General features: G+C 37.8%; 3 protein-coding genes across 9 annotated transcripts in view; 1 reads left to right on the forward strand and 2 right to left on the reverse strand.

Annotated features, from left to right (window-relative positions):
• The window catches only part of LOC121952636 (connector enhancer of kinase suppressor of ras 2-like), a 46,577-nt gene extending 46,222 nt beyond the window's left edge, over window positions 1-355 (reverse strand). For all 6 annotated transcript variants that reach the window (XM_042499424.1, XM_042499428.1, XM_042499426.1 and 3 more), the window contains exon 1: window positions 158-355. The gene's annotated coding sequence lies outside the window, so the exon portion shown is untranslated. The remainder of the gene's footprint in view (window positions 1-157) is intronic.
• nlrc3l1 (NLR family, CARD domain containing 3-like 1) lies at window positions 4-8,529 on the forward strand. The gene is made up of 7 exons (XM_042499433.1): window positions 4-28; window positions 2,035-2,296; window positions 3,178-3,279; window positions 4,008-4,085; window positions 4,190-4,298; window positions 4,405-4,645; window positions 5,738-8,529. Exons 2-7 carry the CDS (start codon window positions 2,121-2,123, stop codon window positions 7,309-7,311), a joined length of 2,280 nt encoding a protein of 759 aa, XP_042355367.1. The 5' UTR covers window positions 4-28; window positions 2,035-2,120; the 3' UTR covers window positions 7,312-8,529.
• Window positions 8,530-9,452: 923 nt separating this feature from the next.
• On the reverse strand, window positions 9,453-11,076 carry LOC121952640 (interleukin-1 receptor accessory protein-like). Of its 2 annotated transcripts, XM_042499436.1 has the most exons (5): window positions 10,799-11,076; window positions 10,674-10,715; window positions 10,529-10,591; window positions 10,252-10,378; window positions 9,453-10,058 (listed from the first exon to the last, which is right to left on the reverse strand). In XM_042499436.1, the coding sequence occupies exons 1-5, from the start codon at window positions 10,821-10,823 to the stop codon at window positions 9,860-9,862; spliced, it is 456 nt and encodes a 151-aa protein (XP_042355370.1). In that variant the 5' UTR covers window positions 10,824-11,076; the 3' UTR covers window positions 9,453-9,859. The 2 variants fall into 2 exon arrangements, with proteins under 2 accessions (XP_042355370.1, XP_042355371.1); XM_042499437.1 differs by lacking the exon at window positions 10,674-10,715 and having other exon boundaries at window positions 9,454-10,058; window positions 10,799-11,075.
• Between the last annotated feature and the right edge of the window lie 985 nt (window positions 11,077-12,061).

Here is a 12,061-nt window from a genome sequence, read left to right on the forward strand (position 1 = left end):
GAAGAAAATTAGACTTCCTGAAATAAGGGTAAGTTAACGCGTTTTCATGACAAACTAGAAATTAGTAATACATGTTGTAATAATACCTTTATGTAATTACCAGTGCGTTTATAATTGGAATTATGAAATCGATGTTATAATCGTGCGTCAAACTCACTCGCTTTATTCACGGGTTGAGCCGCTGCGGTGAGTCAGTCTGTCACAGTTTGTGGTCTGTCATCGTAACTTTATTACCATATTCAAAGTTTTAAGCAAACTGCCTCAAGTTAGCTGAACTTAAATCATAATAATTAAATCTCGTTGACCACATTGGCGCAGATGTCATGTGGAGAGGCAGGTGTAGCATCGAAGTGTGTCCCCCTTTACACAGCGTTTACCTCCTGTTCCTGCGCAGAGACCCTCGGCGCTGAGGGTTTAGGATCATGTTTGGGTCGTTTTGTTTTTGTTTATTTATTTACACTAGAGTCAATTGATTCAGAATCAGAATCCGGTTTTATTGCCAAGTACATTTACATACACAAGGTTTGTGACTTTGTTTTTTTTTTTTTTTTTTGGTGCAGAACAAGTACCATAAAAGGAGAGAGTAAAAATAGTGAACTTAAATAGAATAGTGCATAAGATTAAAAACGTAGAAGCAATTTAAAAATAGAAAATGTCAAAATAGAATATAAAGGACACAAAATGTGTGCACAAAAGGTGCAATGGAGGAATTGTACAGTTTTTCAGGAGTATAGTTAAGTGCAAATATCTTAATAAAATTTTGGTTCAGGTTTTTGTAGGAGAGTATTATCTACGGGGAAACAACACAAAACCAGTGTTGTGTAAAAGACTGTACAACCCAAAATTCTTTTTTTTTTTTTTTTTTTTTAAATAGTTTGGCACTTATCACTTCATGGTCTTATTACAAACCAAAGTTATTATTTATTTATTTATTTATTTATTTATTTATTTATTTATTTATTTATTTATTTATTTGCATTATTTGTTACTTGACTTACATAGTTTTATTTCAATTTTATATTTTATCTGTTTACATATATTTATTTTATATTTTTGTTATTCACTCCTATTTTCCACACTCCCTCTTTTCTCTTTTTAGCATAATAAATGTTCATGTATTTAGCAGAAACTAATGTCTGCACCCTGGAATAAGACTTTACACTCCTGTTAATACATCAACAGGCAAAATTGTTTGTTATTAGGTTATTTTCTGTTCTGTATCAACCTCAATTGACTGTGTCACTAAACATTCACAAATAAAATTCTGTAATAGCAAATTTCAAATCAATCACAATATTTCATTATCAGTTTTCATTGGCAGCGATCATTTAATTCAAACAAGATGTAATAATTCAATTAAAACCAACATTGAATGGACATTTCTGTTACATTACATGCATTTCTCTTTTTACAAAGTAATGCAGTATCAAAGTGTAGTGCAGACACGGGCTGAATAAGCTTCCAACAAAAGCTCTGAAAATCTGGTGTGGTTTCAAGTTTCTTGTGCACCCCAATACAGAATTTGAGACTGATATATTGCATTAAGGAGGAGGTTCAGAGAGAGAGGTGTACTATCATGGATCGGTCAGAGCGGATGGATCTTAATTTTCCGCAAAAAGGTTTATTTCCAAAACTCAAATAGCAACATAAAGAGGGGAGCAAACACAAAGGTTGTGACTCTGAAAGAAACAAATAAGAAAATTAGAACTTAGAGCAAATTAAACAAATGTCTATTAAGAAGGATAAATAATGTTCTCAGTTAAACTTGTCATACACACGAGAAAGAAACTCTGCTCACCAGCTCTGCTGCTCCAAGTGATGATCATGAAAGAGTGAGAGAAAGGCGGTGCAGGGTTAAAATAGGGAGTGAACAGGTGAACACTATCTTAATCAGCAGAGAACTAAGAGTGGAAAAAGGACCAATCAGTGTTGAGGAAAGAAGAGGAAAGGAAGGGAGATAAGTGAGGGAAAGAAGTGTCAAAATAAAGGAATGTTTACTACATATTGCATTGTACTGTGTTTTCTCTTCTGCAGGTATGGACTGCTTACTGAGACCCTGGAAAACAAAAAGTGATCACTACATCTCATCACATTAGTTGTTAGCTGAGCTTTTCTACAACATGATGGACGACAGTGTATTGGAGGAGATGGCCACGCTGTCAGGCAGCTCATCTATCGGGGATGCAGCGTCTGGTAGAGGAGAGAGTATGTCTAATGAAGATGACGACCTTTACTACATCCCTGAGAGAAGACCCTCTTTAGACCTTGGGCCGAGTCCAATGGATGCCAGCCACTGGTACTGACATTTTTCACTTACAAGCCCTAAGGGTCCTCTCCCTCACACATGGAGAATAGTGGAAACATATCTTAAGTTATAAAAATAATAACTGAAAGTATCCTGATTTCATTTGCATTCAGCTGATGGCACTGTACAAATTTAATACTACTTCCTAGGGATGTTCTTAATGAGAAATTTTTCCTGAGGTTTAAAATAGAGTTTAAACTTAAATTAGTTGACTGCTGTAGAAGTAAAGCATTTAAAACAGTCAAATTTGAGCACAATTTAATCTAAATAAGTTAAACATTGTCAAAAAAAAATGCGTATAAGAGCCATATGGAATTGTTAATCACATTTTTCAATAATAATAAATTGTATTTTAATGTATTTTAATGGTATGTGTGGTAACTTTGCACTGCGAATTAGAAGCATTGCAAAGTATTCTACAAAACACGACAACTCACTAAATAAAAGGTAACAAATAGTATTTAGTATTTAGTGAAAACAATACTCTTTAGGAAAAGAAGTCCAGGGTTCTCGCAGATCCTGTCTTTGACCATCTGATGCTAAATGTTAACGCATACTTCACCAATTTTCACCAAAAGATTAGATGCGTCATTAGGAAAAAAACTAGTGTTATTGTCACCATATACCTCATAAAAGATGCATATTTAGAGTCAAGGAAGGATAATAGAATAAGTCCATGCTTTTTCATCAGCCTTCATAAGTCCTTCAGTTCCCAATTCAAATACCCCAGCTTTGGACAGCCTCGGTGCGGCCTGAGAAAGAGCTCTCAGGTTAAAATGGGCTGCTTATCTGGCGTGTACTCGAGAAGCCTGTGATTGCTTTTTATGTGGCCAACAAGCAATTAAAAAGCTGTCATTCTTTTTTCCTTTCAGGCATTATGTGGACCAGGCCTCTGCTCCAGCTCTGAGCTACAAATCAATGACAAGTGAGGAGAACTTGAGCAGCTTGGATGGCCAAAGTGAATCCTCCACGAGGTACAAACACAATCAGGCTTTCCACGTATCCTTAAAAAGCCTACAAGGAATTGAATTCATCAACCTAAAAATAAGGTCTTAACTGGTATTTAAAATGTCCGACATCAATCTTTCAAAAGTCTTATATATGCAAAGTCATGAAAGTAGGGTTTTAGGATCAGATTAAAGAAATAATTTCCAAAATGCCTCTTGCATTAACGAAACCATATCAGGATAGGGGAACCAACAACAATCATGTTTTTTTTTCTGGTCAGGATGCTTAGAGCAGAGGGTCCAATGTATGCTAGCTAACCGTCGATGTGCCCTGGACAACGTAGGAAAGCACAGATTCAATGAATATTGGGAATTTCACCATAATTTTGCCGTAAAGAAAACCGTTTTATGTTACACTTAACATTCAGAAAAAAAATGCCTCAAATCTTAAGCAATTGCTGTCAGTTGATGTGTTTTTTGGGTCTTAAATTTGATTCCAAATAGCATTTTTAAAAAGTCTTAAAAAGTCTTAAATCTACTTTGCCTTTAGCTTTAGAAACCCTGAACAAGACAAAGAATTCAACAGAGCTTTAATTAGTCTGTAAACTTTATGTATTCATCTAGGTAAACCCAGAAAGCCGCTGTACATGTAGTATATACCTTTAAATATACCATATTACTTTCATAGTTTCATAGTTCAAAACTGTAATGAGATATTGAATATACTTTAAACCGTCCTGTCATTCTGCTTTTAGGGTCCAGCTGGACAGAGCAGATTCATACTCAAGCTGCTACTCCTTGGACAGTGACGATTGTGAAAAGAGAATCCCCAAGTAGGAAACACACCCATGGCATGGCTCTTGCACCTGTTAGTGTGTAATCATGTAATAAACCGACACTAAAATATGTTTAATTGTCTCCTCTGTGGCCTCACCAGGGTTAAAAGCAAAGAGGATATGGTCTCACAGCTTCCTGATGCACCTGAGTTAATGAAAGACCCAAATGCAGTCAGGCATCCCTCTCTGACGGTGGCTTTCACTTTCAAGGTTAGTCTGTGTTTTCTTTTGTCTCATCCCTTTGAAAAAAATGAAGAAAAAAATATCCTCTAGTTGAAAACGCCAGCATTGAATTTGATCTTTTCTCTGGAATCAGGCTATTTCTCAAATCCTCGGGAAGCTGTCTCAGGGGGACCTTCAGAGATTCAAGGGGATGCTGTGGAAGCGTTACCCACAGTCATTCAACACTCCTCCCCAAGGCATGGACCTGGTGGACCTTGTGGACCGGTTGCTCGAGTGTTACGATCTGGAGGTATCTTTGCAGATCACCAAAACCCTTCTTGAGGAAATGGGGCTCACGAGGATGATTGATTTTCTCCAGAGTTTGTGCAGAAGAAGTAAGTAGGCTCATGTTTTTGTTTTTAATTTCCCCAAATGACCATTTGTATTTCAATTTCTTAATCTGTTTTACATTAAATATGTGAGGAAAACTTTACTCAGCTCTACAATTGAGTACAAAGAGACGGTCAATTTTTCATTGTGGCAGCCGCCCACAATAAGTCAATGTATGGGAAATGCTGCAAGCTCGATGAGCAGGGACAGCCAAATGTAGCACATTAAGTTTAAAGTGTATATTTTTTAAATTAATTTAAATGTACATATAATATACATTTTAGTATTTAAGTATACTTTATATAGCACCTTTCACATTATTAACTACCTATTTATGTGTATTATAATGCTGAAATAAAAGTCAAGAGAGTTGCAGAAGATGTGCGTTGTTTTTGGAAATTTGTCTCATGTTAAACAGTCCCTAGAAGTGTATGCTTTAACTTTGGCCCATGGTCTAGTGGTAAAAAATGCATTAAATTATAATACTTGTAGAATAGTAATACCTCAAAAAAATGCACTACCTATCAAATTGGCACCCAATTATTGTGTCCACTTGTCCTCCAATACTCCGGATTGGTTCCTTTGGTTTGTGACTTAACAAACCCTGGATGTCAAAATCCAGGGCTGTTTAAGGGTGTCATGGTGCAATGCAGCTCCAAGGCAAAAACACTCAGTCATGGCATTGACTGCTTGTTTTGTTCATGATACATCTTGTAGCATATTAAAAAAAGTATATGGACATGTTAACAAGGTTAAAAACAGGGCTCCTACGAGTTTTGAGGGTAAAAAGTGGACGCTGATCACGTCATTTATGTATATCAAAAAAAAATTATGTTTGAAATGGTTTGCTTTGAGTTAAAGAAATGAAAAATAGTGCTTGAAAGAGTACATGAAAGTCCTCAATATGATTTTGTAAACCCTGGAAAAAACTTGATTTTAACGGTAGGGTGTCTTTGTTTAATCTCAACTAAAGGGATGGATAATATAATTTATATTCACATGACAAATGAGATAAAAGTCAAAGTGCCACCCAGTTCACTGTTTGAAAGAAATGAGAAAATCTCATGTATTAATGTGCTTTGTTTTTTTTTTTTCAGATGAAGTACGTCATGATTTAAAGGAGACTCTGAGGAGGACGTACAGTGAAGCACCTGAGGTTTCGGACATGCAGGGAGAAAAAAGGCCACTTGACGATGTTTTCACTAATCTCTTCATAACCTCAACATGTAATAATGGCCCAAATATTGAACACGAGGTCATGACCATACCAAAGCTGGACAGCAACAGCAAAGAAGGGAAACTGCTTTCCACTGGAGATATTTTGAGCGCTGAAAGACTGGAGCACTCACACTTTAAGCTGATGCTGGTCACAGGCGTGGCAGGGTCGGGGAAGTCTATGGCAGCCAGGAGGTTAATCCTCGATTGGGTCGAAGAGCGGGCTCACCAGCACGTGTCCTTCTTGTTTGCTTTGCCGTTCAGGGAGCTCAAACAGTTTGAGGAGTCCAAGGTCTCACTGAGGGATATAATACAAACACTCTACCCGGAAACCAAGCAACTGACGGATGACGATTATACAAGCGATGACGGCAGACTCATGTTTGTCTTTGACAGTCTGGATGAGTACAGTGGGAAGGTTGACTTTCAAAACACTGTGCTCTACAGCGACCGCACAAAAACCACCAGCCTGAACATCATCGTGGTCAACCTCCTCAGAGCGAGGCTGGTTTACCACGCGCTCTTCGTAATCTTTTCACGGCCGCATGTGAAGTACTGCATTCCCTGGGACACGCCTCACGACGAGATAGACTTGCGTGGTTTCTGCGACTCTGAAAAAGACGAGTACTTTAAGAAGAAATTTAAGGACCCAGATCAAGCAGCTCGAGTCATTGCGTATATCAACTCCTCCAAAACCCTCCGCATCATGTGCCACCTGCCCTTGTTTTGCTCACTGGTGGCTGACGAGCACCGGCACATTTTTAGGGAACAGGGGACACACGCAGGGCTGCCCAGGAGCATCACCTACATGTACACAAAGCTGCTGCTCGCACTCATTCGTCAGCATCGTGTATTTAGAGCTCCGCATCAGAGCGCAGATGAAGAGAGAGACTTCCTCATGAAACTCGGACATTTGGCCTTCACTATGCTAGAACAAGGCCAGTTCAGGATCAGAAAGGAAGACTGGACAGAGCACGGGATCAGCGACGTGGAGGCAGTGACCAACACCGGCCTGTGCATCGAGTACATCACAAAGCCGATGGTGCTGTTTAAGGAAAAAGTCATCAGCTTCATCCACCCCACCATGCAGGAGTACCTCGCTGCCCTCTATGTGTTTCTCACCTTCAGAAACCAGGGGAAGAACATTTTTGACCAGCAACTGAAGGATAAGTTCAAGGGGATATTCAAGGCACACAAAGGGATGGAGCTATACAAGAGCGCCGTGGACAGAAGCCTCCTGTGTGAAGACGGCAGACTGGACATTTTCCTGCGTTTCCTGTTTGGAATGGCTCTTCAAACCAACCTGGAGCTCCTCCAACCGTTCTGCACATCTTCTGTAAAGTGGCCAGCGTTCACTGAATATGCCGCTGCCCTCATCCGGAAGAGGATCAGAGAAAATCAGCATCCTGGCAGGAATAGCAACCTGCAGTGCTGCCTGGAAGAGCTGGGTGTGTGAGCCTCAGAGGCATGTGACTTCACACTAAAACATTTAAAATACAAAATAGCTGTCAAGGCTTCTGCTGAATTCCAATAGGAAAAGAACTGTTTGAGACATGTAGCTGTCCTGATGGAGACATGTTTCCCTCCTAATAATAGACTGTATATAAAGATGGACAACATGACAGCTCCGCCAAAGTGTAACATTTCAATCTAGATCGCCCCCTGGTGACTGACTGCAGTATAGGTCGTAAAGCCCGCTCCTCTATGTTAGGCCAAACTAAAAACTCAAAGTACACACCTGATAGATTTTTCCCAAAGATGATTTCTTTTCTTTGATTTCTCTCATCACCCTTACATTTGCTGAAGTGATCGTTTATGACAAGTTTAGTTTGAATGAATTATTTAGTTCTACAAAAAGATGATTTTCCGCCATGATCGAGAGCTGTGCCAATCTATGTACTCACATTTAACGGGGCTACTCACAAGTGTTTTGGCGAGAACTCCACCACTGCGGATATCACTACTGTGCAGACTTTGGCTCCAAATGACTTCACCAGCGCAAGATGGCAGTGCTCGTATCTCGGATATTTTTGCCTCTCCTAAGCCCGGTGGGGTAAGTGGGGAGCACTTCATCCATCTTTATATACAGTCGATGCTCCTAATCAAACAACGTGCATGAATGGAGCTTTAGAGTTCACTACTTAGGTTTAGAAGTTGGAGATGTACAAAAGTTGTGGAAACAGAATGATGAATTATGTGAGTTAATGTGTGGTTGTATGAATTTAAAGAAGGTGAAAGTTATTTTATATTTTTCCTATTTTTATACCATCCAGTGCTTTTGATGGACATTATTAATTATTGCTTGTGCTGCCAGCTTGTGCCTGATATGACTTTGTCTTAAATCGTTTAAACACATTAACATACACATAAACACTATTAACACAATACCATGACGAATGTGACTGTCGCATTGCACCATAATTTAATAGTATAATACAAAATATTTAAAAACTGAATTATTTTGTACTTTTACGTTTTGCTGATTGTTTTTTGGCTGCTTGCATTGTTTAGGTTTGTGATACCTTAATCACATTAAAGAGGTGTAGTTATACATGTTTAGTAGTTATACATGCTGTGAAAGTACTGACAGTGATACTACAGGGGAAAGAAACTTTAAAAAAGTTAATAAATAAATAAATCATTTGGGAAACATCCAGAGGGTCCCATCGGCTCATGGAGTTTGGCTTTGTCTCTTCATGGAATATATTTTCATGTGGTTTAAAAATATACAAATTTAAGATGGCTTATTGTTGTGAGAAATTTACCCCATAGAGCTTTCTGCCAGAAAGGAATTTCATTGTAAAGGAAAAAAAGTCATGGTTTGGCTTCAGTTGAACTGATTGATTTATTTTTAAATTATTTTTTTACTTGCACAGACTTAAAACTGCAGAAAAAATAAATGTATCAGGAGAGGTCAAGAAGCTAAACGCTTGTACAAATTCCCCTCAACTTCAATAGAACAATAAACAAAAAAGAAGAAAAAGTAAAAAAATAACTAAACATTATTTTATGTATGCTAGAAAGGACTTTCTACCAGAAAGCCCTTAAGGCAAACTTCTCCCATGTGTGCTTATTGTCAGCAAGCACAGATACAGGAAGGATACACAAGCGTAGCAGAAAACTCAGCAAATATCTGTCACAGTGTTCTCTATACATTCTACAGTCAGTACATAGTAGTTTTGTGTGTTAGAGTCATCCAGTAATTTAGGGTACATTCAGTTCCACAAAATGTTGCCTCTGAATGTTTTAGGTTTTTTTGCATGAAGAGGATGATCCTATAAATGCTGCATCCAATTTTTATTAGAAGAGGATAATAAAACTCCAGTTTACGTTTGCTTTAACCTTGTAAGACCTTGATCAATCAGTTTTCTTGTGCTGCATTTAGACACCTTTTATTAGAGTTTAACTCTGTGAATCCTGGGATTTCTTTTGAAAACATGGGAAAAAAACATAATGAGCAATTTGGCAAACAAGCAGCAAATTGTTAGTAAAAGGTGACTACCTATGGATTACTATATAGTATCAAAAATGAAGGAAAACAATTTTTATAATTATCTTAATTCTATTTTACAAATTATTACAGAAAAAAGACAGAAAACTGTATTAATCTTTAAGTACTTTCTTGTTTTATTTTATTTATTTTCTTTGTATATTTATATCAGGAAATTTGCCATTTAAGTAGCTAGTCGCCTTCTTCTTGTGTTTTTGTAAGAATTTAAACCTGTTTGCTCAGGCTTCAGAGGATTAACATATTCCCTCCCAGAAGATGAGAGGGAGTTTCTCTGCATATTTTGCAAAATTGTTCTCACTGTTGGAAAGCCATCAAGGTAAAATGAGGACAATTGTGGAACCAAATGGACCCCAAGCTTTGTACATTTCTTCACATAACTTTTCTTTGGCATAGTTAACCAACCCAGCAGCAGCATGACACAGAAAGGTACATTCAAAGATAGAGCTGACTAAAATTGTTTTCAAGTAAAACATGTCTCAGAGTATTTAGTTTTTTACTGTCGTGTTATTTTGTGTTTTCTCTTTCTTCCTCCATTACAGTTGCTACTTACAGCTGCTGTTAAAGTTACTTTCTTTCTGCTCATCCCAGCAGTGTTTGTCACGACACAGGTGAAGGTGGATTTCAGGTCCTCTGGTGTGACTTTCTTCAACAGCAAACTCCTCTTCAGGATCGCACCGTCCTCTAAAGATGATCTGAAACAAAGACGGTTGTGACAGATCAGTTGCCGGTTGGTTGCGAAATCCATCATTATTTTTGTCCTGCTTTCTAACAGCAAAACTTCATTTGCAGAACCTAACAAGTTTTGTAATGATAGTTTCACTCAATAGCTAAACTTTATGATTTGTTAAGGTCATATCCACTGAAGTTAAAACTCTTAATACTCACTCCTCTGATTCTATTATTCTGTCATTGCTGGGGGTGTCTTCAGGGAAAGAGTCATTGACGAGCCAGTAGATGAGTGCAACATCTTGGCAGTTTGTAAGCGCTTCACAGTGAAGAAACAGCTGCTCACCTGTAAATCACAATACACCAAAACCCATCATAGACAATTATTTTGACAATTATATTGTTTCATAAAAAAAATATCCAAAACATATTCTGTGAGATGTAAAAAATAAAACAATTAAAAATCACTTATTCATCATCAGTGTGGAAGTGTTACCTGGATGAGCTCTTATTTTGACGCAATCTGGCCCGATGATCTTTGGAGAATAATCCTTGGAAACTAAAGGAAAAAAATAGATTAGCACAAAAATACTAATAAGTACTTCAAAGTAAAACTTTGTTGCCCTCAAAACATACAGTACCTGGTAATGCATCTGCAAGCAGCACACACAGAGATCCAAAAGCTGTTACAGAGATACCACACATTCACAACCATTCCCATAATACACTGAAAATGACTGATATTGGTATTATTGAGTATCATTACCTTTGATGGCAGACGACAGGTTCATATTGACTCCTCCAGTGAGACCTCGTTGCTGTTAACTGCCTGTTTGGGATTCCCATATATATACCAAGATAATTCACTTCCCTACGCCCACTCAAATGCGTGAACAAGGGGATTTCCTCACTAACTAGCCCACACATGTTTTGGGCTGTTTGTTGACACACGCTAGTTACATAAACCAAGAATGCTGACTAATTTACTGCTCTCAGTCTTGTGATTCCAATTGTGTCAATATATGTCATCCAGTTGTCAATAACTTCAGTGTTGGCAGAATACACCTAAAGGATGCACAGATAAAGACATCTTCACACGATCTAAACCATGTGACATTTATTAACTGATCTTGGTAAAACATTGACAACAAAATCTAATGATCATGTAAGCCTGGTGCGCAGTCCCTTTACTGTGCGGGTTTGAAGAAGGTTGGCATTATGAGGCATTTACTGCAGCCAGTACTTCAAACGAAGTTATGACTAGAAAAAACACATGTAAAGGGACCTCGGATTGAACAGATCACATAAAATATCAGCACTCTGACTTAAGGGATACTTCAGATTTTTTTTTTAAGTGGGGTTGTACAGAATAGATATCCATAGACTGTATATTACAAACAGTAGATATCAGTCAGCACAGGCCCAGTTTGGAGAAGCAGACAGGAGTACCAACAGAAGCTAAGCAGTGTACTGCTGTAAATGGGGTCAGCAACTAAATGTTTTTAGCCACCTAAAAAAAAAAAATCAACATCAGTTTAAGTGTACTCTAAATTTAGAAGATTTTCACTGCTTCATTTTAAGGTCAATGATTTCCATCTGGAAAAATTAAGTTGTTATATCGCAAAAATATCGAGAAAAGTTTATTTTAGCTCAGGAGGGGCTGGTCTACTGCTATCTCCATCACTTAGTTAGTGTTATTGTTTGTTGAATCCAAACTAACTTTTTAAGTGCCAAAGTCAGACAACATAAACTAACTAAGGCCACATTTAGACAGGAACGGCCCCAATAAATGCTTTTTTTAAAAAATCCGCTTTCATATGATAACATTGTGAGAACAGCTGATTGTGAGCAGCTCCTGTGTTCAGTGCGATCTTTTTTTTCCAGTGGAGTTTGGTGACTTTGACAAAAGCTGAAATAGGAAACAAGCCAATAGCTGCTAACCCAATGGAACTGACTGTCTAATGTAAAGGTAACGCATTGAAAATACTCTCAATATCAAGTGCAAATAAACTAAATATGTTTTGTAGCT

Source organism: Plectropomus leopardus, chromosome 13, assembly GCF_008729295.1.
Source record: "Plectropomus leopardus isolate mb chromosome 13, YSFRI_Pleo_2.0, whole genome shotgun sequence".
NCBI classification, from domain to species: domain Eukaryota; kingdom Metazoa; phylum Chordata; class Actinopteri; order Perciformes; family Serranidae; genus Plectropomus; species Plectropomus leopardus.

Coding starts and splice junctions, on each gene's coding strand:
- nlrc3l1 (XM_042499433.1), top strand. CDS start 2,121: ATGATGGACGACAGTGTATTGGAGGAGATGGCCACGCTGTCAGGCAGC. Junction 2,297..3,177: donor CCAATGGATGCCAGCCACTG/GTACTGACATTT, acceptor TTTTCCTTTCAG/GCATTATGTGGACCAGGCCT. Junction 4,646..5,737: donor CCAGAGTTTGTGCAGAAGAA/GTAAGTAGGCTC, acceptor TTTTTTTTTCAG/ATGAAGTACGTCATGATTTA.
- LOC121952640 (XM_042499436.1), bottom strand. CDS start 10,823: ATGAACCTGTCGTCTGCCATCAAAG. Junction 10,716..10,798: donor CCTGTCGTCTGCCATCAAAG/GTAATGATACTC, acceptor TCTCTGTAACAG/CTTTTGGATCTCTGTGTGTG. Junction 10,379..10,528: donor CAAAATAAGAGCTCATCCAG/GTAACACTTCCA, acceptor TGTGATTTACAG/GTGAGCAGCTGTTTCTTCAC.